General features: G+C 40.1%; 1 protein-coding gene across 1 annotated transcript in view; it reads right to left on the reverse strand.

Moving 5' to 3' along the window:
- Positions 1-1,280: 1,280 nt before the first annotated feature.
- Positions 1,281-24,088, reverse strand: part of Slc15a2 (solute carrier family 15 member 2) — a 29,029-nt gene continuing 6,221 nt past the window's right edge. Inside the window, exons 4-22 of the mRNA XM_075964866.1 lie at positions 21,731-21,823; positions 20,621-20,720; positions 18,936-19,026; positions 18,611-18,688; positions 15,338-15,420; positions 14,864-14,950; positions 14,605-14,694; positions 14,465-14,509; positions 13,109-13,141; positions 12,277-12,365; positions 10,949-11,030; positions 10,276-10,410; positions 9,435-9,599; positions 9,241-9,287; positions 7,504-7,614; positions 6,612-6,708; positions 4,096-4,242; positions 3,364-3,468; positions 1,281-3,060 (exon numbers count right to left, since the gene is read on the reverse strand). Coding sequence (XP_075820981.1) covers positions 2,884-3,060; positions 3,364-3,468; positions 4,096-4,242; positions 6,612-6,708; positions 7,504-7,614; positions 9,241-9,287; positions 9,435-9,599; positions 10,276-10,410; positions 10,949-11,030; positions 12,277-12,365; positions 13,109-13,141; positions 14,465-14,509; positions 14,605-14,694; positions 14,864-14,950; positions 15,338-15,420; positions 18,611-18,688; positions 18,936-19,026; positions 20,621-20,720; positions 21,731-21,823 — 1,855 coding nt within the window. The 3' untranslated portion in view covers positions 1,281-2,883. The remainder of the gene's footprint in view (positions 3,061-3,363; positions 3,469-4,095; positions 4,243-6,611; positions 6,709-7,503; positions 7,615-9,240; positions 9,288-9,434; positions 9,600-10,275; positions 10,411-10,948; positions 11,031-12,276; positions 12,366-13,108; positions 13,142-14,464; positions 14,510-14,604; positions 14,695-14,863; positions 14,951-15,337; positions 15,421-18,610; positions 18,689-18,935; positions 19,027-20,620; positions 20,721-21,730; positions 21,824-24,088) is intronic.

Below are 24,088 nucleotides of genomic sequence, written 5' to 3' on the forward strand. Positions count from 1 at the left end.
AGTAATATCCTCTTCTGGCTTCTGCAACAACCCCCACAATGATAAAACGATGAAGGAATGTGTGTATGTGTGTGCATGTGGGCTCACACAAATAGAAGACATTGTGTGTCTTCCTCTATCACTCTTTACTTTAATTTTGAGACTGAGTTTCTCACTGAACCTGAAGTTCTCTGCTTTGGCTAGACAGGCTGGCTGGTGAGCCCCTGGGATCTGACTGTCTCACCTCTAGCACTGTGTTGTCATGCCCAGCTTTTATGTGAGTATTGGGGACCCACAGCTCAGGGCCTCATGCTAGCACAACCAATAGGTTACCCACTGAGCTATTTCCCCAAACCCCATGATCTCAAGACCTCATGGGATTTGGCCCCTAGATTCCTGTAAATGAGTCTCTGTCTCTTGTACTCTACTCTTATAGTACTGTTTGTTTCTCTAACTCGTTGTATCATTGCTTGACTAAGGATTTATTCCCCAAGAGCCTATCAGTCATCAGACAAGATATGAAAGGCAACTTTAAGCATAGATAAAGTGGATTGCTAATTTTTTGTTTCTCTCTCAACTAATTCAATGAATGGCAAATAGAAGAACTCAAAATATGAATAATAGCATTCTTTTAAAAACTTTGGAGTAATCTCACACTAATATAATTTTAGAAAACATCAAATATTACCTTACCTAGTTTAACAAAAATGCTTTGTTAGTGGATAGTGCTAACCTTGTCAGTCAGAGCACTTCTGGAATGCTGTAGTTGGTTCTAGGCGTCACATATCTTAACTGCTATATTTTAGATAAAGGGTTATTTTTAGAAGAACGAAGCAGTCGTGGTGGAAAGACAGAGCTGTGTTTTGTGAGGAACTCTCGCAAGAACTGAGAATATTTAGCTTGATGGTCATTAGTGGAATTCATACTGAAGATATGCTCTCCCTAGCACCCCACAGACCCCAAAGAGAAAGCTACGCTGAACCTCGTTTGTGGTCAAGGACAGAACCAGTGTCGTTAGATAGTCTTTGGTCTGTCTCTTCCACTGTGGTGCTGGGATTGGACCTGGGACCCTGCAACATTAGGAAGTTTTCTACCGCTGAGCTATGTCCACAGCTCGACAGCAGGAAGCTTTGTTGGTGAAGCCATTAGCCAGCATAAAGGTTCTTCTGAAACCAGTGTTCTGAAGAGACTACCACATGTTAAGATAATTCAGGAATATTATGACTGCACTGAGGATAGCTTAGACCCTTTAACACACAAATATAATATTTAGAGGATAATAATAGATCTCATTCCCCAAATTTACTTGTACATAAAAACATTTATTCACAGATCAGTGTTAACATCTTTTAAAACAAAATTCACAAAAATAGTTTGAGTTAAAGCTGCTTAAAAATGAATATCTTCTAAAGGGATATAGACAGGTTCGCAATATCTGGGGAAAATCGACGGTGTTGTGACCCCTTCCATGCTTCTGAAACCTTAGCCATTAAAACTGCAGTATTTAAAGCTTAAGGAATGGGAGCAAATTCTCTTAAGAATATATTACATTATTAACAATTTGCAATCCAGCATTGGCTATAGATGGGAACAAGGTAGTTAAAGGAGGGAAATGAGGTCTTTTATACAGGGGTTGTGATTTTTTCCCCTAGTACGCACAACACAGCCTGATAGTCCCAAGCTTGTCCCTTGATCCACACCTGCATGTGAGATACTGTTTCCCAGCACTTTTTGTTCACACATGCGCACACACAGAAAGCCCACATGCTCTGCCCACCCCTGCAATCTTGACAGGTTCCTCATGCAGGACCTTACCGTTGGCTGAATACTACAATTTAGAGTTTCAAACCAAGGATAGAAGTGTTATCCCTTTTCAATAAACAGGAAAGTGTTAAGCCTAAAGGGAGAAATGTAAACAAAAAATATGGAAGAACTAAAAATACATCACAAAGAAGCTAAATAGAAAAAAATTCAAGGAAGTTGGACTAGAAAAAAAACATTTTGTTACTGAAGATTCACTGTAATAAGCAAAATAAGATGAGTAACAAGATAAAACTGTCCCAGCAATACTGTTGCGATACTGCAACAGGCTGGGTCGCAGAGTTAGTTTCTTAGACAGATGCCCTCAGAAGAGCACAGTCCAGGGCAGAAACACTAGAGTTCCTTAGAGGAATGTGCATGAAAGAAGAAAGAAGAATTTATATGTGTTCCTGTGTCCCCCCACATCTGTGCTTACTGTTTTTCATTGTGGTTTGTCAGTACTGAGAAAGGGGCATTCAGATAAGTAGATGGAGTGCTGTGGTAATCAGAAAGATGTATCTTCCATGCGCTGATAAAATACCGTTCTGTAGCCTGTCAACTAAAATCATATTAAATTTACTAAAGGCTGACAAGCTAGCCTCTGAATTAGATCATACCATACATACCATTCTTGACACCTTCATGAATAGCACAATTATACTACAGATAAAGAAACTTGAAATACCATTCCTCTATTATTCTGCATTTTTGCCCCCAAACCAACACATCAACAAGTGGAGTTATCAGTTCTAAATACCTGATAAAGGAGTCTCCTAAACTTGGCATACCCACAGAGACTTATCTCTATTACACATTTGTATTTTTATGACCATTTGGAGGTACTGGGCTAGCATGAGAGACATTGGCTTATGTTTAGTGCGCTAATTGATAGCCTAGAGGCCAGAGAATCTCTTGAATTCTTGTTTAAAGATATACCTGAAAACCTAGTCCTAGAATTGTCTCTATTGTGTAGAAAAGTGGAGAAGAGCCGCTCAGATAAATTGCTTCGTCCTTGTCCTAGCCTGTTGGTGGCAGGGGGAAATACTCCTGAAGATAAGTGATGCTGAAACCAGAGCCAGGAAGCGGTTATGATCCAGTGAGTCATCAGAGCCTTGTATTCTTGGTTTCGAGGTTGATCATATTCCCCTGGGGAAGAGGAAGCTGCTTATCCTTTGCCTCGTGGATCCCCTCTGACATTAAAGGAACATAGTAGTAGCCCATGATGGAGAAGATCAGGCAGACCACCAGCAGGAGGCAGGAGAACAAAACGAATTCGGCCCACTGCAGGGAGAAATAAATGAAAGAGAAAATTACGAAGAAACCTTTAAAAAGTGGCAGGATGGGACGATGACTAAGGAGTCATCACTTGAGGCACTTTCTTGGCAGAACACTGGGTTCACTGGCCCTGCCTTTTATAGGGACATGGTGGTCATTGTTGTCACATAATATGTCTATTTGCTGGCCAAGTCTCTTATCTAACCTTCCTGTCCTTGCTGGGGGATCTGGAGGCCAGGAAAAGGGGAGACGAGGAAGTTGGTGGACGAACTGTGTAGACACAAGCTCCTGTTCTCCTCAGAGGCTTACCTGTACCAGCCCACTGAACTGGGCCACAACAAGCACGATGATATTCCCAACTGCAACTGTCAGCAACCAGGCTGCCTGGAGTACAGACTTCATGCTAGAGGGTGCCTAGACAGGAGACATTGGTAAACATTCAATTTCCCGATTCTACCTTCCTGCCCCATGAGTTCATCCATGGAACATGTCCCATTAAAAACTTCTATTTCCCATCTTCCTCACGAAGTTCAGCTATTGCTTTGATTCTGGAGATGGTGATAGCATTTCTTCTTATCATTCAGGAGATGATAAGAAGAAAGTGGATCTATTAATCGGATTTTTAAATTTATTATATCAAATAATTATTATCTCAACCTTAAGAGATAATCTGTATTACTCTGGTACTCTGAAAATATAAGAAAAGTAAAGGAAATATAAAGATACGGAAATATAACAGGATTACAGAGATTATTTACTTGCTCCTATTCCCAAACAGGTCACACAGCTAATATTTGAACATGAGTAGTCTAACCCTACAGCCTGCAGTCTTTAACCTTACTTTTTTCCTCCAGAGCTCAAACAACACAGAGCCAAATGCTGCATTATCATGATCCTGGAAATCAAGATGGCTGTTCAGGGTCCTATGTAAGGAGCTCATGAACCAAAGAGATGGGGGATGGCTTGGCCTTTGAGAAGCATGAGGACTAAAACCCCACTGTTTTCTGAGTGCTGTTACCACTTTACTTGTAAAAATATTACCTGAGAATAAGAAAATTCAAGTCCCGTGATGGAGAACATGACCTCTGCTGCTGTAACCAGGATATATTGTGGTAGCTGCCATGCAATGGATAGTTTATTGGCTGGAATTTCTTCTGTCTTCCAAGTCTGAAGACCCTGATTGGAGATCTTAGTGGGAGAAACAGGAATTGGACTTCTCAGTAATCTTAAGCAAGCATACCTAACCGTAGCATCCTATGATCTATAGCCAGTCCTTCCTTTTAATTTCACTTTCTGTTATCCTCAAGAGATTAGACATTTCTATACAATTCCATTGTTTTGAATTTTCTCTTAATGACACCACATTCATTTCCCTGACTTCAGCCAGTCACAGTAGAAATCTCTGAGATTAAAAGTCTTTGATGTCCAAATGCTGTAGGCTCTAAGTCAAAGGGAATTAGGTCCAAAATACTGAAGTAAAGGGAATCCTGTTTTATTCCTTGGTTGAGAATGTACATAATATCTAGGAATCTGTGCATGTGGGGTGTGTGTGTGTGTGTGGTGTGTGCATACATGTGTGTGTGGTGTGTGGGTAATTTGTATATTGTGGTATGTTTGTGTGTGTGTTATGTGTGTTGTGTATGTGTGTGTTGTGTGTGTGTGTGGTTTGTGCATACATGTGCATGTGTGGTGGTATGTGGTGTGTGTGGTGTTTGTGTGTGTATATGTGGTGTGTGTGGTGGTATGTGTTTATGTGGTGTGTGTGGTGTGTTTGTGTGGAATGTGTGTGTGTTTGTGTGGTGTGATATGGTGTGTGTGTTCAGCATCAGAGCAGACTAAAAGAGCCTCTAAAAGACAGATAGTCAAGGGTTCTAAGGCTACATCCCCAGCCTCCAAATTAAGCTTGAGAAAGAGAAAAAGGAGAATATGTGGAAACTGACATTCGCTTGATTCAAAATAGATTACAAATTGACAGGAAACAAAAACTATGTTAAATTAACACAGGAGGAACACATGGATCAATGGGACAGAGCTGAGAAGCTACAAATAAGACGTCATTTTATGATTAGTTGATTTTCAACAACAGCATCAGGACAATTTAGTGTGCAGTCTTTTCAATAAACTGCGCCAAGACGACTGGAGATCATATATATATATATATATATATATATATATATGTATATATATATATGAATTATTATATGAACTATATGTCTCTGTGTGTGAAAGAGTAGAATATGAACTTTTAACAAAATATCAGTATGTACAAAAATTAATTGAAATCTTATGCCCTCTTCTGGCCCCCAGACACCAGGCATGCATGTCGCGCACATACATAAATGCAAACAAAATATTCATACATACACAAAAGAAAAAAAATTGAATCAAGATTCAGAAAGTCTCTGTTCTAGTTACTGAGAAAATTACTGTTTGTTTGTTTGTTTGTTTGTTTGTTTGTTTGTTTGAGGCAGCGTCTCACTATACAGCCCTGGTTAATCTTGAGCTCCCTACCTAGACCAGCTTGGCTTCAAACTCACTGAGATTTGCCTGCCTCTGCCTTTTGAGTGCTGGGATTAAAGATGTGTATGTGCCACTATACCCAGTGGCAATTACTTTTGATAGAACAAAGTTAATTATTCCCCAAACTTTGTGTGGATATTGATATTTCAGACTGCTGTATGGTAGCAGATCAAGATTTCAGGGATCCAACGGACCTGTATATCAAGTCAGGAAAAAAAATAAGCAAGCAAACATAAAACAAGTAATTTTTCATGAATAATATTTAGCTTCTTAAGGTCATAATGATGCTGGATCAGGGCATGAGATTTCATAGTGATAGCTCCGAACATGTCACGTCTCCATTCTTAACACTCTTGGCCTGCTTCTAATGTGCTCTCCTTTGCTAGCCCCTGTGGAGATGGTGGGTTTTCTAAAGCCACAGCAGAACCATTGCTATTTCAGTATGAAATGTCCTCCCGATGTTTTAAAGGCTTGACCCCCAGGGTGACTTTCAGAGGTGGAGTTTCAAGGGTACAGTTAAATTATGGGGACACTGACCTAACCAATGAATAACTGACTGATGGATTAAATCCTCAGTGGGCTCTTGGGAGGTCATGGAAACTGGTAGGTGAGGCGTTGTTCATGGGTGTTGAGGAAGTGAGTCAATGAGGGCATGCCTTGTCCCTCACCCCTTTCTCTACTGTTCTTTCTGCTCCTTGGTCACCATGGTATTTCTGGCACCTTTTCTCCACCATGTCCTTCTACTATGATGTTTTATATAGACTTAAAACCAGTAGTTATCCAACTCTAGACCAAAATGGCTGAAGCCATGAGCCATGAGCCAAGTGTTTCAGCCTTTCTCCTTATTCCTGTCAGACATTTGTCACAGTGATGGAAAGTCTGACACTGGACCAGAAAGAAGTATGTGATACTTTCATGCTACAAAGTCTTCTCATTTGCTCTTTGTCCTCACCATATGTAAAAAGAAAGGAAACATAGACAGACAGTTAGGTAAACAAGCAGACAGAGGGAAGATTTGGTGACTGTAAGCTGCTTACATTGGTGATGACAAACAGATACGTTGTACCAAAGTCTAGTAGACCTAAATTAAGAAAAAAGTCTGTGTCTTCTGTCCTACAGTGCACTGCAGGGTACCTGCAACAAGATAAGATTTTGTCAGAATAAACAGCATGGCTTAGGGAAACACTCCCATCTCCAGGGCAAAGAGTTCTCAACTCCAATGAGGAAAATAATTAAGCCATGTGTCTTTGAAGACAGACACTTCCAGGACACTTTGGGTCCAGGTTTCTGCCTTGTCTTACCTGCCAAGTACATTTTTAAAATCCTAACCCTGAAGAAAGACTGTACAGATTAAGTTTTAGGCCCATGAACTTTTCATATAAATCTTTTGACTTAGTAGAATAGTATAAAACAGGAAACATGAGAGGGAAATTCTAAGTCAAGGGTTCTCAACCTGTAGTTCACAACCCCTTAGGAGGTTGCATATCAGATATTCCTAAGAGTAGAAAATTCAGTTAGTAAGTAGCAACGAAAGGAATTTTATGCTGGTGGGGTCACCACATCATGAGAAACTGTATTGAAGGGTCACAGAAAGGTTAGCAACCAGTTGAGAAACAGTGCTGTAAGGGATGAGGTACTGACAACAAGTACTAAGGAGCAGGAGCCAAGATCCACAACAAACTTTGTGAGCATCACAGAGAAGGGCTATATAACTACACAGTATTCTCAGCCAACTATCACAATCTCAGCAGAGCAATGTAAAAAGAAGATGAGCCTGGGAGAAGAGGGAAAGGATTAAAAAGAAGCAGAAATCTTCCTTTACTCCAAATTAGCACAGGTATGCCTGTGTCTATTACCTAAATACAAAAACAGAATTCGAAAAAGATTGTTTCAATAAAAGCAAAATGTCCACAAGGGCAAGGCTCTTACTCTCCTCTCATCATGGTTCTGTATGCGGACACTCCGTAGTCTTTGCCCACACTGAGAGGAACATCTTCATCCAAGGAGATATTGATGTCTTTATGCAGGGTGTTAATAAACCTGAGGGCAGACAAATTATTTGTACATCAGACAGAAAGATCCAAATGAGGACACCTGGTACTCATAACTATATTCCACGTGCATGAAATAGTGGCTGGGGCAGGAACAAACAAGCATAGAACTTAAATGTCAGAAGTAATCACTACCCTTTACTTACTCTAGGAAAACTGAGTTTTCTGACTTATGACTGACACTAACCAGATAGTCAGCTAGATGGAGTTCCCACAGTCAGACATGGCCATCTGACTTTCCTTTCTAATCTAGTTTAGAATTACCTAATTTGTTTCTTTATTTTTTATTGTATGTATGTCTACTTGTGTGTGTATATGTGTGTGTGTGCGTGCACATGCGTGCGCACACAGACACACATGTATGTGCACATGATGAGTGGAGGCCTGAAGTCAACCAGGGATGTTGTTTCTCAGGATGCCGTCCTCTTGTTGTCTGAGACGGTAACTCTCACCGAGAGCTGGGACCCACTCATGAGACGAGGCTGCTGGCTAGTCAAGCCTCTCCAGTGCTGGGATTCCAAGTTCACCCCACCACAATCAGTGTTTTACATGGGTTCTGGGGCTTGAACTTGGATCATCACACTAACACAGCAAACACCTTACCAGCCTAGCTACCTCCCAGCCATTTTTCCTTCCTAATGGTGGGATTTCTCAACTGAGATGTAAAAAAAAACAGTAGAAATATAAGTATATATAAAGATATGACATTTTATAGAAATCAGTTATCTTCTTATAAGAGTTTGGTTTGACTCATGCAAAATTTAGAGACCCAGCCCACAGAAGGTACTGTCACTATATGCCAGTCTTCAGGAATCTTGGGCCCTTCCAGAATCTTCTTTCTAGTTTTCTGAATGTAAGTTCTCCTCAGAATGAGATTTTGGTACATTTTTGTTTTAATAATTTCAATCTTGTTCTTTCTCTAGAATTAAGAAGGGCAGTTCCTTCTACTATTTTAAGGTCTTCCTTCATGTATGTAAAGAAATAACCCTTGCGGCCCCTTCTTGTCTAATTCACATTACATGGTTTGTCTTTTCTGAAGCATTTCAAGAGCAAGTTCTTTGTGTATTTTACTTTTCAGTGAATTTGGATTTTCCTTACAGGTTCTCCTCTACTTTTTAACAAAAACTACCTGATCTTGGTGTTATAATCTCTCTGTTTCACATCCAATTCCAGCCACAGACAGCAGGTGAACACTCTCCTATCTGTCCCATGCCATCTGGCAAGACCTTCAACCTTATCTGGATTAAAAACCAAAGTTTTTGATATCTCTGTCAATTTATAATAGAAACCTATACTTTACAGGCTAGATACCCAACTACCAAAAATGATGGTAGGAATATTTGCTTACTTCTAAATGTTTATCTCTTGAACATATAAATTCACAGAGTTATTTTCCTGAGAACAAGATAGATGGCTAATAACAGGTAGAAACAAAGGATGTCCACTGATTCAGGGTGATTGGCCAGTCCTACGGGAAGAAGCATGCCCATTGGCCTCTCACTGCCATAGGAAATGCTACAGACGCCAGTGCCCCTGACTTTCTAAGAGGGTAACATCTCTACTCAGAACAAGTAAAATATGAGGCCTCTTCATCTGAAGCCCCTAACTCCCAAACCTGATGGCTGTCATCCCATTGGCTGGTTTGATTTCCATATCCTTTACCTGCAACGGAGAAAAGAAAAGCTCAGGAGGAGCAGACACAGGGAAACCTATAATCAGAACATTTCATTTCCAGGCTGCTCCTTGGTAAGCTTCTGATGAGTCAGCCTTCTTACTTCAAAACAGAACTTGTGCAATTCCCTAACTTACCAGCACGCTGGAGACACTTTCCCCATCCTGATGAATAACCAAATGGTAACAGGTCTTCTCTTCTACAGAATGCTTGTTGTAGACAGACAAGTTGTTATACTTCAGATGGAAATGTAAATCTTGGATTTTTGTGTCCAGGTGTAGTTTAGAATAGTGCGTTGTGTTCTGCAGAATGAAGAGCCCATTATAGTCACTATCTACCCCAGGGTGGACATCAAATTCCATAGCCTCAGGATGTGTAACCTAGTTACTTCTTTCTCTAAACTAGTTATTTCATTCTAGGACACTGGCATGGGACACAGAGCATATACAAGGAAGAGTAGAGTAGTTCATTATAACATAAAACAAATTCAGGGGTGGGCTCAGTTGTTAAGAGCACTGGCTGCTTTTTCAGGGGACCTGAGTTTGTTTTTTAGCATCCACACTAGCTGCAGTTCCAGGAGATCTGATGTCCTCTTCTGACCTCTGCAGACACGAGGCACATATATGACACAAAGACATACATGCAGGCAGAGTGTCCACACACATAAAAAATCAATCAATAAATAAACAAAAATCCTTGTAGGACTGTAACTGTAGCTAAATGGTAGGGTTCATGCCTGGTGCTCTAGGTTCAATCCCCAGTATCGCCACAAAAGTAAGACCAGCAAAACCCAACTATAAGAAAAAGCTTAGATGAACTATATTTAAAGGATAAAATATTAGGCAACCACTAGAATAATGCTACCAGAGATTATTTAGGACATAAGAAAACAAGTATGAGATTCTGTGATTAATGTCATTACACAACCCAGGCTACTAGAGCTTATACAAGTTCTAATTCATTGGGCCCATGCCTCACCTGAAAAGAGCTGACAGACTCCACCAAGAGGGAATTGTTTCTACTTCCTAGCACTGTCACCTTTATTTCACCATCTGCCAGGTTCAAGGCTTGTAAGAAGATCTCTTGGGAAGCTGGCTGGGCATGGGTCATTCCCTGTAAGACAGGCAATACTAATTTATCAGCAATAAGTAACCCTTCAGATACAAGTGAACAAATCTTAGTTCTATCTTTGACAGCTTAGCCCTTCTAGCCAAAATTTACCAGTTTATCCCTCTGAAGAGCAGTTGGCTTAGAAATCTGAAATGGCAACTTTTTTTTTTTTAAATCAGGGAAGACCCCAGTTCCATGAAGCAGTCACCAATAGAAGGTAACAAACACATTCCTTCCGTTGTGATTAACTAATAGCGGCTATTTGATGGCCAGAAGGACCATTTGTATAGCTTCGAAGGCGTCAGATAAACCTTTGTTCTCTGGGTATTTGGGGTATTTGCGTTGTGGAATTTCCTGAAAACAAACCCTGAATTGCTCAGGTGAGAACTGGGTCTCCTTTTGCGTTGTTTCTCTGGTCACTTAAATACTCACCACGGCCGTCCTGTGAAATGGATACTGTGGTAAGTCCCAAGGGATCGAGACTGAACACGTAAGGAGAGTGAATGGAGCAGACTGGGAGCTTAACATTTACTGGACTCACATTTACTTTTATCTCCACAAGTGCTGCAACTGCAAATGCCAAGCTTGCTAGGATCATACCGACAGCCATTTTCCTGAGTGAGCTGTGGGGGAAAGGAGAGATCTTTATATCGAACCTTACTCTAAGGTACAAAGCCAAGACTCCTTAGCCTTCCTATAAAGACTTTAATTCCAATTATTTTTAAAGTACTTTCTAGAACTTTCATTCAAACACCCTTTTTACTCAATAACTAACACCTCTTCTTATAATATACCACTTTTCCACCTTTACTTATGATTATGATGATATTAAGCCATTATGTCATAATATTAGAGATAACAGCAATATAATCAGGCTTGTTACTTAATGCACAGCAACTGCTATAATTTTTCAACTCATTTTCTTCTTCAAAAGTCTTTATTGACCTCTATGGCATTCCCAATTTCTCTTCCTAGGGTGTTTACCACATTACCCATATATCAGTCATCTTTGTCTATGTTCCAGTTCCCTTACTAACCAGTGAACACCTTGAAAAAGATGTGTACTTGATCTTGCATGGAACTTGGTCCTAGACTCCCTATTACCTGCTCAATAAGTAACTGACAAGGGCATTTGTATGTGGTACAGTGGTCATCACTTTCCTGACACAGCTAGATTGCTGTCAAATCAGGGCTGAAAGAAGACTTGAACTGTTCCTTGCCAAGCTTTACAAATGATACTTTCTACTCAGCATGGGGCAAGTTGCAGTGCATACTAACTCAAAGTGATGCTGTACCCATTCGTACAAGGCCCTATCTTAGTTTCATCGGAACAGCAGGACATTTAAAAGAATTTGTTGTCATCAAAACCTCAGGACTTGGTGTAGAAAGATGGCTCAGAGCACATTCTATGAAGGCTGACGGCTTGAGTTCAATCCCTAGAACTCAAATGGTAGAGGAAAGAACCAATTCCCACAGGATTTCTTCTGACCTCTATACACTCGCTGTGGCACACACATTAACCTCTCCCCACACCACACATGAAATAAGTTAATAAGTGTACTTCTTTGGAGAGGCAACATTCAAGGGCAAAGCAGCATGGTTTATCAGAAACCTGAAATCACATACATGCCCAGCCCTACCCCTTGAACTCCATACACTGTAGCATTGGCATTGACAATCAACAGTTAGATCTAATTTCCACTTTTCCACATTAATACAATTTTGCCAACATGAAAAAAAATAGAAACAGATAAATGATAAATCAAAGTAAGTAATCATTAAACATAAACATTCATGCTTTTTGAATTATCACCAAATTATCAGCTGTTGAGTCAATATGCAATAATAAATGGCATGGTGAGCACTTACGAGAAGTTAATTCTGCACTTGGCGATCAGCCGATAAATGACAAGGTCAAACAACGGGATGAAGACAAGAACCAGAAAGGGATTTAGTACCTGAAACACCATGGTAACAAGGATTAACATGAGCATCCCCCGGCCGTGAGTGTGAGCATCTGCATCCTCTCACATCTGCTCACTTTCACCATAGTAGGTAAAAGAGTCCACACGTCTTCACTTCTTTACTCTGCTTCCACTGGAAAGTATCTTAACCTCCCTAGATACTAAGGGTCTAGTTTTACTGAGCTTGTTTCTCTGTCAGTCAAATTAGAAACCATTCTCTGCCATTGTCCCATATCTTTAGTTTCACAGCCTAAAGGGAATAATGGGGGGCTAAAAAGCATCCTGAAAGTTGCTATTGATAAGTAGAGATTCTGACTTGGCTGCTCACACAGCAGAAATTTCTACTTCCTTTTTGTTTGTTTTGATTGTACTGAACATTGAACCTAGGACACCCTGCATGTCAGGCAACTGCTATCCCACTGAGCTACAGCCCTAGCCTCAGGTTTACACTTCCTTTGACAATATTTTTAATTATACTATCTTGGCATTGAAAGAAAATTCAATGCTCACACTTTACATGGGGTTCCAACTTAGTCTCTCTGGAGTTGGGCAGAACTACATTATTTTAAAAGGATGTGAAAGAGAAGAGTAAGATTCAAAGGAACTTTCCATCTCTACGTTTGGGCTTCCTCAGCACACAATGAGGAATGTATCAGATGATGGCTGTTAACCTGAATAATAGGTAGGTACAGGTGAGGAAAACAATCGCATGTCTATGCAGAGAAGTCCGTGCCTACCTGCATCTGGTCCGGCTGAAGCACAAAAAATCCCTGAAATAGCATAACAAATTATAGTTAGATGGTAACAGAAGACAACAAAAGCTTAGGTCACCCATCTTGACAGTAGATGAAATGCATATAAAAGAAAATTCATCAGACCTTTGGTTCAAGATATCTGGTTTACTGGCAAAGGTATGTAGGGATAGAGAGAGACTTGAGATGGCTTCTGACTATCTGTTAAGAACAGATGGACCCTAGGAGAACACTTTCAGTGTCTGGGTTAAGTCTTCATTCTCCAAAATGCTTAGGATTTGCAATCATTGTGTATGTGCATACAGGAGACTGGGCAAGAGGCAGTGAGGCTGAAGTTTAAATGTGAAATTCATTTATGTTTCATGTATGACTCATACACTAGCCCGAAGATAATGTACTTAATAATTGCCAACCATTTTGTCCATGAAAATTTTATGGTGTGGGAATTTTCACTTGTGACATCATGTTAATACTCAAGAATGGTTTTGTCGTTTAGAGCAATTAGGACACCAGAGTTTTGAATCAGGGATGTTCAACCTCAACCATACTTTGCCAGAGAGTGACAGTGTTGGTGTGTTAGAGGTAGTAATAACAGGAGGACCGGTGTTCTGGTCAGGGTGAAGTTGTCCCTGATATTCTATGTTCAACTTCCAAAGTTGCTCTCCAGAGAATCAATAAGAGAACCGCCATGGTAACTCCTGGACAACTAGAGGAAGGCAGAGGTAAAATTATACTTCGGAGGCTCCTGATATTACTCCACCCTGTCTTCTTCAAAACTATCAATATAATAATATAGAGAGGAAATGATTAAGAATGGAGAGTGGACCAAAGAATGGACATTGAAGAAAGAGAAAATAATATTTGCAACATTTTCACTCTTCCCATGGCCACAAATCAGACATTTTATTAATTCTCCCCCAGGTCCTATGGATCCCCTGCTTGATCTTGCCTGACAAATGGGGCAAGCTGTCAAGGAGCACCCCTCGAGGTTTCACTTGGTGTGTCTAAGACAGGCTCAGTGTAAGAAAATCATCATCCAGGCCTGCCTGACGTCATCTGTTATCATTTCATCATGGTGGGGGTATTGGGCATGTCCCACTGTTTCCCTCCTGATTTCTAAAGATAAGACTATAATTTTTATTTCTAGCCTGACTTTGGTTATCTTTACCTACTCAGTGTTTTTTGGGCTTAATGTATATCTCTGATGACCTTATCAGTTTTTAAGAAAAATCACCAATAAATTAATTAAATATGTGGAATAAATAATCTTTGTATCAATTAATTACAAATTATGTATGATGATGAACTTAACAGACTTCTTTGTAAGTTCTGTCAACTCACCAAATCACCATCCATTTTGTTAGCTTGCAGTGTCCATCGTGAGCCCTAGAGCAGACAGATATTGTTGTGAGACATCATTTTCCTGTGATAAGAAAGAGGATGAAAAAACATATCTTCCAAAAATAAACACTATTTATTACCTGTTGGTCCAAAAGAGCCCAGAACATGGGCAGTGGGATATAAAGGAACAGTACCCTGGTGAGTGCCTTCACATCCACAATGAGATGCTTCTGTAGGGAGGAACAAATAGCAGGCAGAATTGCCAGAGGTTCCAAACGTGCTTTTCTTGCTTAGAGTAGAAATCGTCCAAAACAGTAAAAGAAGAGGTCAAACGTGCCAGAAGAAAAGAATTTGAAAGATCTCATAGAATTATGAGCTATGTCTGCGGTTGCCACTTACGGGATACTTTTCCGATGCCCAGTCTAGCCAGTGCTGCCGTTTTGGAATGTCCCCGGAACGGTTCCTGAAGCGATTGCTGAGAGCAAACTAGGGTGGAGACCACAATCAGAGACAGACAAAAAGAAAGAACCCCCTGATTTCCCCAATTCATTATCCCTTCCCTCCGATAAGTACTTGGAATTTCATCAAACATTGAATCCCAATATCTGAGTTGTAATTTTTATCTTTCCTTATTGCCTAATGGCATCAAATATAACTGTACTCAGAAGATTTTTGGCTTATTAAAAAAAAGTGACTGCTGCTAAAACCTAGTGGTCAAGCAGAGGCAAGGAGGATAAATTAAACTCCGGTTTTCAAAACATAGGCACATTGAAGGAAGATGGTTGAGAACAACATATGCCCATGTGTGGAGAGCCACACGTTCAACACGGCATGTTTCCTTTCTATGAAGAGGCAGGCAATTCAGGAACTCACCCATATGCATTTGATCACTTGAGCCACTATGTTCCCCTCAGGGGGTGGTTTTCTGTACATCTTGCTTCCCATTGCAAACACAACTAGAAGGGACACACAGACAAAGTTCTTGGTCACTCATTTAGAGTACGCAGTCTGTCGGCACCAAATCCCTCAGAGACCTGACTTCCACTCCCTAACTTCAGAGTAGCTAAGAGAAGGTAGTGGTCAATTATTAAGATATTCATTAAGAGACCTTCAAGGGATAGCAGAACAGAAATCATCTTTGGTTTCCTCTTTTTTCTTTTGTCCATCTCCCCATGTTTTAAATATGATATGAATATATGACCCCAATTTTGATTAATTTTTCTTTCTCGAGTGCATAGCTCAGCTGTGCCCTCTGTTAAGTTACCACTGATTTCTTTATTCTACCCTAGAACAGTTTCTACCCATTCTACCCATTCTCCATTCTTTTTCTTCTTCCTTCCATCTTTGAGACAGGCTATCTCTTTATAGCCCACTGTGGCCTGGAACTCACTATACAGCCCAGGTTGGACTCTAACTCATGATGCTCCTGCCTCTTCCTCCAGAGTGCTAGGGTTACAACTGTGCAACTTCTCCTTGTTGCCTGTCCTTTAAATCCTGGTGTTCCTTTAGAATTTGAGCCTAGCTCTTCTTTTTTCCTTACTCTATCTCAGAGTTTTCTATTTTCAAGGCTAAATTGTTGGCTGTGCCTGATGAACCCATATCTGTGCCTAAAACCCAACTGCTTTTCTCTGCGCCCTAAGACAGTATTTCCAAATAACCATTTGGTGACATGTTTAGAAGTTTCAAGAGCACCTATAATGCAATTTGTCCCCACCCCCAATCTATCATCATTGCCCTAACCTGTTCACCCTCTCAGTTAATGATCCTATTAGCTAGTCTGTGGTTCACGTCAGAAGCCTGCATTCAATAGTGTCCCAACTTCACATAGCCAATCATACCATGGCTTATAATTCAACAGGGACCAAGCTTGGGTGAGCTGAGTAAGGCACTCACCTCAAGTACAAAATCTAAAGGAATATAGTAGATGGACCAAACAAGATCAATATTATCTTTGCCTTGCCCTCAACGCAATTTAGTTTCCATAGTTCAGACCTTTGAAAAATAAGACACTATGAAAATAAAAAAAATCTAACAATCATTTCTCCATTCAAAACCTTTTGGATGATTTTCCACTATCTTCACAACAACTACCTTCACAACACTATCTTCACAACAAGTTTTAATTCCTTCGTGGCCTAAATTACCCTTCATTATTTCATTTCTGGCAATGATTCTTCTTTCTATTTCTCTTTTGTGCTCCAGATAACCGGAATCATCCCAGGTTTTTCAACAGTCAACCCATCTCTCATCTAAAGACACCAAGCATATCGTCTTTCCATAGGGTCCCTTCTTTGATTGACCACTGTTCATCCTCGAGGGCTTATCTTAGAAGTCTTCTCTGTAGGCAAACCCTTGAAACCTTCAGTGTCTTCATCAGAAAGTTCTTCCATGAGCTCCATAGCTTTCTCTATACTTCCCTGTCATGACATTGACTTATTATATGATAACTCCTTGTTTATTTGTGCCACATAAAGTCTTTAAGAATATGAACTTTATAACTGTCTAAAACACCAATGTGGTTCCAATACCTAGTATAAAATCTGATCACATAGTAAATATTATTGGCACCATAAAAATGAAACAGATAACTAGCAATGATAGATACACATATTTAAGATGAAACATTCTAATTCCAGAATCTTTTTTGAGCTTCATAATTGCTTTACAGTCTAAATATTATCACTGAGAAGTAATATAGAAAAGCTTCCATGATGCTAATAAATGGAAAAAAATAGGAAAGTACTTGGGGAAAATCTTTGACATTGAAGGGAGAAGGAAGGATAGAGTATTTGATCATGGTTCATGGCTCTCCCAAAACAGATTTCTTTGGAATTGTGAACTGTATTACTTTCAGCCTCTCTGGTAGAAAAGAATCAGACCAAACATTGAATCTCTGGGTTCCCTTGCCTCTGTTGAGCTCTTTATGTGTTTGGACTGGATATGTTCCAGAGGGGTGTCACTCCGAGGTTCCGAGTGAGAACAGGTTTCCAGGTCAATGACTAGAAACAATCACACCCAAGCCTCCCCTGAGGGGACTTGCCTAAGCTAACAGGCCCACACATCCCCCATCTTTTCCAGGACAAAGTTCTCAGTGCTAACAAGAATGTCACTTGATCTAAGTTGCATTACTTCCTAACTATTTAGCCAACTGCTCTTTAATTCTCTTTGTTCAAGGGAAAATTCCTTGGGAGCTTTGCAGAGCAGAGTAAAGATAGCTAAAACTGGAAGCTCCTTTAAAATGCCCAGGTAATCAACACTGGCATCCACTTACCAGAAAAATAAGTGTCAGATAACTTAAACTGGCTTGGGATAGACATTTAATTATCTCTTTCCTTCCTTGCATATTTTAGCAATAATCAATGGGCTTCGATCCTGACTACACTAAAGAATTACCTTAGAACTTGGGGCAGTGGTGGTGTATACCTTTAATCCCAGCATTCGGGAGGCAGAGGCAGGTGGGGAAAAAGAAAAGATCATTTGAGATATTTATTAACAGCTCCTTATTAACAGCTCTGCATGTGCTCCACAAATTGGGCTTTTAAAAGTTCCTTTGAAATGTATCAACTATAACTATGTGACTGTAACAGTTTAAAAATGGTTTATGGGAGCTGGATGGTGGTGGCGCACGCCATTAATCCCAGCATTTGGGAGGCAGAGGCAGGCGGATCTCTGTGAGTTCAAGGCCAGCCTTGTCTACAAGAACTAGTTTCAGGATAGGTTCCAAAGCTACAGAGAAACCATGTCCCAAATAAACAAAAGGTTTATGAGACTGGAGAGATGGTTCAGAAGTTAAGAGTACTTGTTGCTCTTTCAGAGAACCTGGGTTAGATTCCTAATGCCAAATGTTTGCTTACAATTGTTTATAACTCCGGTTCCAGAGAATCTGATGCCCTCTCCTGGCCTCCATGGGCACCAAGCCCACATGTGATAGACAAGCATACACAGATAATACAAATAAAGATCATTCTGATTCTATTCATAATATTTATATTTATTTTCAAAATCAAATGGATATCACTACAATAGCACTTGCCTAATAGAGTTAGTGTAAGGGTCCAGTGAAATAGCTTGTGTAGAATACCCACACGATGCCTTCCACATAGCAGGGATCAACAACTCTTAGTTTCATTTTCTCACTGTACTCACCAAGTGCCACTACCATGAGCAATCCCGGAACTCCAAAAGCGAGTGCATAACAGTCTTCCCCAAAACACTTCACATCTCCTGAAGAAAACAGGAGGGGGAAACGCAATTATGAATTATAAGTCGTATTTTACTCTATTAGGTCGGGTTCTTGGTGCAGACATAGCTATGATGCTCTTTTCTTCCCACCATCTAATCCAGAACCCTTATTTTAAGCAGACTAATTAAAACTAAAATAACCTCTCATATATTTATAAGCCCATGTGAAAGGAGGAGCTGGACCACCTGCAGCTGTTTGGTTGGCCAGCCCCGTAGAAGGAATCCTAACCTCTCAGCATGGGTGTGATGAACGTAGAAATCAAGCTCCCTGCATTGATGGAGAGGTAGAAGACTGAGAAGTATCTAGTCCGTGCCTCTGCCTGGAATGAGACAGATCATCAGAGAAATGGATTTCTTAGTGCCACCCCACTCTATGTTCAAATTCAGATATAAACACATGTAAAACAATGGGTACAGATAGTGTTTCCAGGGTGTGTGACCATCTCATGAGCTCTTTAATACAGTCACTGACTGACCCTGGTCAAGCTTTTACTCCCTTTCTAAAGTCCAGTATAAGCCCCTTAAGACCTGGGCAAAAGTGACTAACCTGTCCTCAATAACATTCTTGTGTCCTATACATATTTATTATGCTATCAATTTATTTGTATTAAATATCTGTTTTACTGAGTGTGTTGTGAGTTCCTTCAGTAATGTCTAGACCTAGAACAAACACTAAGGTATTTTAGACACCCAATAAATGTTTATTGACTGTATTAATGAAGCAAAAGACTCCTTGAGTTAATGAATATATTTTGTGGAGTATGTGATAGGACAGTGGAGCAAGCTGTTGATCTAGGTGTATAGGGCAACTAGTGTCTCAGGGAGATTTTCCAGAGCTTGTGAAAGGGCATCTGCTGATCTAGAAGTGGCTTGAAGAAGCCTGAGGGTGGGTCCGCTATATTAACTAAAATACAACTGTGGGCCAGCCACTAAATACACCTTACAAGTAATTTTCTAATAGGTGATTTTTTTGTCTAAGGTGTACTTCATTTGGGCATTTTAGCTCATCCCGATTCACCAGAAGAATAATGAGGAGCCCAGACATGTGGTTAGCCCAAGAAGAGATGGTTACCGCTTTTCACTTGCCATAGCTTCCTCCAATGGGCTCATTTGCACTTTTGTCACATATCCCGACTCCCACCTTGGCCAGTGGAAAGTGTTAGATAGAGAGGCAAATTTATCTGTAAACTGGCATTCTGTTTTGTTCTAACTGATTATTACACACACACACACACACACACAATCATCTTCTACAGCACTCGCCACATCAGTTCTTAGGTTCCTCATGTAAAAGTAAGGTTACTATTTCCAAATCCTATGTGGAGTTTTTCCTTCAATGAAGCAAGCACCTGATTTCCCATTGCTTCTAGGCTCAGATTTAAGCATGATCAACCCCCAGTATTTAAGAACAGCTAGATGAATTTTCTCCTTGTTTGTTCATTTGCATTTTATTTTGAGTCAGGATCATGTGAATCCTGGGCTAGCCTTGAAATAGCTGAGGATGGCCTTGAACTTCTGATCCATCTGCCTCTACCTGAATGGAATGCTGGGATTACAGGTATGTGTGCCCCTTACTCAGTTTATACTTAGCTGGGGACTAAACCTAGGGCTTTGTGGAGGCAACTCAAGTACTCTACCAACTGAGCCACATCCAAGCTCCCTTGCTGCTTATCTTATTCAGTTTCCATGTCCTCATTTTCTTCAGTCTCTCATTATATGACATGTCTGCCTCCCACCTGCTTTCAGTTTTCTCTCTTCTGAAGACCAGCATCCAGTGCCCAGTGCAGAACTCAACTCCCCAGACAGGATTTGATCGGTGGAATTACTTCAGTCTTAGCAGATGAGTACCTGACAGCTTCCCCATTTTGATGCTGGTTATACACTCTTGAAATACAGAAATAACAAGACTCTTACATGTTTTTCTTCAAACTGGTCTCCACCAAAAGCTGCTACACAGGGTTTGATACCGCCTGTCCCCAGAGCTATTAGACTCAGGCCAATCAATGATAAGATTCTGAAATGGAGAGGTAAGGATGCTATAACCATGTGGATACCAAACCAACTGTAGAGATGGACTATTAAAGATAATATCATCTTTGCATGTCTACATCTGCCTTGTGGGTACTTTCTACTTGCCTTAACTCCAAGCATTGCTCATGAGAATTTATTGTCTTCACATTCAGCCTCTGCTAGAAATTGTATTGTCTTAGAAGATCCTATGCATGATAATTCCATTTATCTTTTGTACGTATGCTTCAAGTGGAAGAAGACACTTGTAGGGACTTGGAAACTAACACACTAGTTTTTAATATTACTTAAGCAATCCAATTGAAAGATCTTAAGGACTCTAATCTTGCTTACCTTTATGACCTACAAGCAAAATATTAAAACTTATAATAAATAGGAATGCCATCAGTAAGTTTTATGGAGCAATAATAAGGTATTTAATGCTTACCACATTTCAAACAAAGTTAAAACTTCAACTCAGAGTGGTGTGTGAGTATATTAAGTTGATTATAAACATTAAAATCTTTCAAATATCTCTGCTCTATATACACCAATACCTGAAATGAATAATGTCAGTAAAATAGGAATACACAGAAGTACACATAAATAGAAAGACTTCAGGCTCTGACTACCTTTATAATATATTATAAGTAAATACTTTAAAAATTTGTAATGGTGTCCAGATACACGGTTATATGAGTAAGTAAAGGGAAAAAGAAGGTCTAAAAGATTTTCTTATTGTCAAACAAATGAAGAGTTCTTATGAGGATACTAATTGGGCATTCTAAGTGTCTTCAAATGTTTACTTAATTAAAAAAATGAGGGCTGATAATGTAGGAAAAGGTTCAATTGATCATAAAACCTTTGATTTTTTTAATAAGTTTAGCAATAAAAGTATGCACTACAAAATAAAGGAGAATCTTTGATATGAAATAGAAAGCCATCTGTGGTGACTTCCTGAGCCGCACACCTGGCTGATGCAAGAGGAGCGGCTCAGTTGGTCCCATGTCTACTCACGTATGTAGCATTTTTCCTCCCAGTATTGGAATGGCCCCCAAAGACTTGAATACATGGCCAAGAACATACACCAACGAGAGATAGATGATTGTCCTGTGAGGAAAGTTAAGCCAGTCAGTGTATGACACAGTCAGGGTTCACGCTGTTCTCAGTAGATGAAGGAGGACGGAGTGGAGGAGGACAGGGTGAACTGGGAGGCATGGGTAGAAACAGTGGTGAACGGAGTAAGCAGATGAGGGGAAAGGAGTGTGATTCTTCACCCTGTAGCGCCCACTTGGAGGTAGCAAACATGGCTTTCAAGTTCTCTTCCCAGATCACTCTGCTCTGAGTTCTCAGAGCAACTCTACTTGTATACAGATGTGACAAGAACTGGGGGGGGGGGGGGGAGTTGTAGCAAGCACAGGGATGTTTCCAATTAGTAACATCTGTAGAACAGGATGCTTCCACCTGTTGTTTCTCTCAAGCTATGTCTATTAGCTCTAGGACGCAAGAGGAATAAAATATGAATGCCTAGTACATAGGAGCGCTAATACAAAGGACTTTCTCTAAACAAGCACTGAGAAGTACAGAAAGGTGGAAGGATTTTAGGTTCAGTCGGGGTAATTTGAACACTTAGTCTAACTGTAAACCCAGGACAGTTTCCACATGGATAATTTGCAAAAAAAAAAAAATAGGGAAGTACAAAGGACTTAAACTGTTTGGTGATTAAAAAAAAATCATGATTTTTATTTATTTATTTATTTATTAAAGATTTCTGTCTCTTCCTCGCCACCGCCTCCCATTTCCCTCTCCCTCCCCCAATCAAGTCCCCCTCCCTCTTCAGCCCAAAGAGCAATCAGGGTTCCCTGCCCTGTGGGAAGTCCAAGGACCACCCACCTCCATCCAGGTCTAGTAAGGTGAGCATCCAAACTGCCTAGGCTCCCACAAAGCCTTTTGGCGAAAAAAAAATCTACCTGTTTTTCCCAATGAACTTGAATAGCAAATAAGTAGCAGATGAACGAATTTCAATAAGAACATATGTAGAACTCTGTACCCTGGCATGGCGCAATATCGCTTATATGCTTGTGTGTATTACCATAAGTGGAATGTGTGTTATGTATATTACCATATAGGTAGAATGGTAATGCTATAATAAACCTTCAGAATTATATAGTTTGCCTTATCATTTTAAAAAGGAAGAGAAAGAGAGGAAAGCTGGCAGAAGCACTGAACAGGAACAGAGACAGAGATAAGGGGAGAGGGACACATTTGAACATGTAATTTGTTTCCTCCACTGAGACAAGGCTGCCACTTCAGGTTCAAAAAAGTTCAAAAAAAAAAAAAAACAGTGTGGTTGAAGGGAATCCAGAGTTTATTCCACCAGATTGTAAACATCATTCTATTTATATATAAGGGTTCTCACATATCTACCTACATATATACATCTACAGGAGGACAGATTATTACAGTTTCACATCACCGCCTTTCCGAAAGAGATTCAACTCATGACCTCTGGAAGAGCAGCCAGTGCTCTTAGCCTCTGAGCCATCTCTCCAGCCCCTATTTTAAGTATTTTTATGGTCAGTGTCTCTGTGTCTGCACGAGGGAATGCCTTGCACGCGTGTATGTGTGTGTGTGTGTGTGTGTGCACGCGCGCGCGCTCGCACTTGCAGAGGCAAGGGGACATCAGATCCCTTGGAGCTAGAGTTACTGACAGCTATGTATCACCAAATACGATGGGATCCAATCTATGGGAGCACTGAAAGCTCTTAAACATGGAGTCATCTCTCCGCCCCATTTGGTTTGTTTCTCTCTGATGATTTAGCATCTTTGAGGTCCATGATAACTAGTTTTCTTTCAGTTTCTTTTTATTCCCTTTCTTTCTAATTATTTATATTTCAGCAAAGTTCCACCCCCAGAAAAGCAATCTAAGAAGATTAGACGTTTAGAATTAGGAATTCCCAAGCTGAGATTTCTGGTACTTCTGGAGGCTTTCGGAGTCCTTCATTCCATTCTTTATATTCAACACCAGTGTAAAACACTTTTTAAATTCCCTTGTTAAAAACAAACAAGCCCCAAAGTAAATAAAAAATCACCTTCATAACTATTCATACCTATTCTCAGTCTCAATTATGTTTTAGACAATAGTGCATGAACTTAATTATAGAAAGAAGACAGCAATGAAAACATTTTAGGTGTCCCTTTCCATCTTCTAATTTAGAGACAAAGAAAATAAAAATAACATGGTGGCAACTGATAGCAGCTGCTGTTAATATTGAAGAGAATGAGGGTAAGTGACACTGTACACTTAGAATTCGTAGAATCATATAGTTGGCTCAATGTGGGGACAAAAAGAAGCCAGGATAAAGGACAGCCAAC

Source organism: Microtus pennsylvanicus, chromosome 1, assembly GCF_037038515.1.
Source record: "Microtus pennsylvanicus isolate mMicPen1 chromosome 1, mMicPen1.hap1, whole genome shotgun sequence".
NCBI classification, from domain to species: domain Eukaryota; kingdom Metazoa; phylum Chordata; class Mammalia; order Rodentia; family Cricetidae; genus Microtus; species Microtus pennsylvanicus.